The sequence below is a fragment of the Trichophyton verrucosum genome (genome assembly GCF_000151505.1).
Source record: "Trichophyton verrucosum HKI 0517 chromosome Unknown contig00036_1.f1.exp, whole genome shotgun sequence".
In the NCBI taxonomy this organism is placed as follows: Eukaryota; Fungi; Ascomycota; class Eurotiomycetes; order Onygenales; family Arthrodermataceae; genus Trichophyton; species Trichophyton verrucosum.
The window spans coordinates 30,391-32,813 of NW_003315613.1; the positions used below are offsets into that span (position 1 = coordinate 30,391).

At 55.6% G+C, this 2,423-nt stretch overlaps 2 protein-coding genes across 2 annotated transcripts; both read right to left on the reverse strand.

Annotated features, from left to right (window-relative positions):
- TRV_00487 (uncharacterized protein) lies at window positions 1-2,165 on the reverse strand (the record flags this gene model as incomplete). The annotated part of the gene is made up of 3 exons (XM_003025302.1): window positions 1-265; window positions 325-1,511; window positions 1,593-2,165. 3 exons carry the CDS (start codon window positions 2,163-2,165, stop codon window positions 1-3), a joined length of 2,025 nt encoding a protein of 674 aa, XP_003025348.1.
- A 58-nt stretch (window positions 2,166-2,223) lies between these two features.
- Window positions 2,224-2,423, reverse strand: TRV_00488 (uncharacterized protein; the record flags this gene model as incomplete). Its single annotated transcript, XM_003025303.2, has 1 exon — window positions 2,224-2,423. A coding segment is annotated over one exon (200 nt), but the record flags the coding sequence as incomplete, so codon positions are not given.

Genomic DNA, 2,423 nt, shown 5'->3' on the forward strand with positions numbered 1-2,423 from the left:
CTATACTTGGTGGATAAGGAAACCCCAGTTGTTCCATGGTATGCTGCTAGCAGTAACCCAATATTGGGCTTGGAGCTGGGACTGGATCGTTTCAGTATGGGTGTTGGCAAAGTCAAACGTCGGTTCTGAGACTGAGCCTCCATGTGTGAGAAGAGAGATAGGGGTATCTTGCGGTGAAGGGACAGTGTTAGACATGAGTTCAGGTTGAGACGGCTGTTGTTGCTGCGGTATGGACAGGTGTTGAGGCTGAGGGGAGGCCATTTCACTGTTTATGGTTAGAATCGACGCATGAACCACATAAGAAGGGGGTAAAGTATAACTTACAGCAGTTGGCTGAGAATTGGAATTCCCTTCTCGCATAGGCTACTTCTGCTTGAAAGCAAATGGAAGACCTGTAGAGCGTCTACTAGCAGGGCATGGATCTCATCGTACTCTGCTTGGCTTTCAGGATTCATCATGATCACAGTGAGCACGACTGCAGCGTGGAAAGCATGGAAACTAGCCAAACCGGCCGTATACCATTTATAGGGGGCATACTGCGGTGACTCAGCAAGTGTCTTTTGGATAGATAGCAGACCCTTTGCAGCGTCCAGACAGCGGTTACGAGAACTGTGAGTACGGTCGTTGATATCTCCAGTGAGATAGCGGTTCAATGCCGGGCGATGCAGCAGCAAACGCAGCTGGTGGGAGTAGCCAAAGAGGATATTTATATGGGCAAAGTGTTGGCTGGGCAGTGGTTCGACGCTGGTATCGGAATGGTAGCGTGCGGTCCAGAGCTCTTGTTGGCTGGTTATATCATTATCTAGCTTTGCTATGACAGCAGGGGATGCTTCCGAAGAAAAGATCTCGTTGCATATGGCCAAGGCAATATCATAGAGACGGAACTTGAATAGCAGGTACGTCATCTGCGTAGGGCCGGTAGGATGGCGGAGCTGGTCCATCGTGAGGCCACTGTTCTTCATCAGGTCAAGGTCATTGGCGTCTAAAGGCAGACGAACATCTCGACTCAGACGCTGGCGGTCGAGGTTGCGGAAGGAGATTTTTTGTATCATATGCAACATGATCAGCCCAGCCCAACATCGTCGACGCTCTTCTGCCTCGACAAGGCTGAGGTTGAAGTTGTCCGGGTCAAGATGGCAGCCCATGGCAATGGCCACATGATGGGTCATCCCGATGAGCACCCAGGACGGCTGTGAGCTATGGGTCAGGGCATAGATAAGGAGGACGAGGGCCTGTAGGGTCTTCATGGAGTGTCGAGACAGCACCTGGTCGGCAGCAAGACACTGCATGGCAGCAGACCGGTACTGCTCTGAGATGACCCTTATATTGGCGCTGGGAGTGGCCTCTCGCCCCAGGTCGGGGAGTAAGGGGTCATCGTCGCTTAGGCTGGTGACGCCGATGGCCAGGACGACGAAGAGCAGCGCCAGCCATGACAGAGACACCGAGCCTGGATCCTGTCTGAAGCGCTCATACTCTTCGGCAAAGGTAGGATCGTGCAATATGTGAAACAGCTATATAGACAGCCGTTAGTTAGCCATCAGATCTCCACAGCCTAAGATTATTTTTTTTTTTAAGGGCGGGAGGAAACAAACTGGAGAAAACACCCGAAAGTACGTGTCCTTCAGGGCATCGCAGTATCTGCTGGGCGGCAGACGGGCCAGCAGCCGGTCTCTCGAGGCCGGGTCATCGCAGCCAAAGGGGAACCCGCTGGGCTTCTCCTCGTTGACGCTGTTCACCTGGTTGCGGTACTCGCTGGCCGAGATCTGAGCGAGATGGAAGTCCAACTTCGACGACTGCGGCTCGAACCGAACATGGCCCTGCGGCGAGATGGAGAGCGAGCCGACGTTCTGCAGCAGGCTCTGGGGAAGCTCTGAGCTGTTGTTATTGCTATTGCTATTGCTGTTGTGGTTGTTGCTGTTGCTGAAGCTCTTGTTGCTCCCGCAGTCCGCCTCCGTGCTGGCAGAGGCGTTGGTCGTGGGCGGCGAGACGGGCTCGTCCTGGCCAGCCTGGCCGCCGACGATGGCATGCGCGCCGACGTGCTTCTTGAGCAGGTCCTCGAGGTTGCGGATACGCTGCAGCAGCTCCTGCTGGACTATCTTGGACGACTCTGCGGAGCTGGCGTTCAGCTGGTTGCGCGACTGGCCCAGGAAGAAGCAGTCCGCCATCCCCAGCCCGCGGCGTATACAGGTGTCGCACGGCGGCCCATTGCGCGGACAGCGGATCTTACGCTTGCGGCAGGGCTCGCAACTGACTGGCAGCCGCTTGCTTGTGTGGGTTGTGCTGCTCATCGCGGAGGGCAGGCCGGTGATCGCGGAGGAGCAGGCAGAGGGACGGAGACGACAGGGATGGCGGTTGCGGCCACAGGTTCGGGCGCTGTTGGGCGTGCTTCTTCTTCTTCTTCTTCTTCTTCTTCTTCTTCTTCT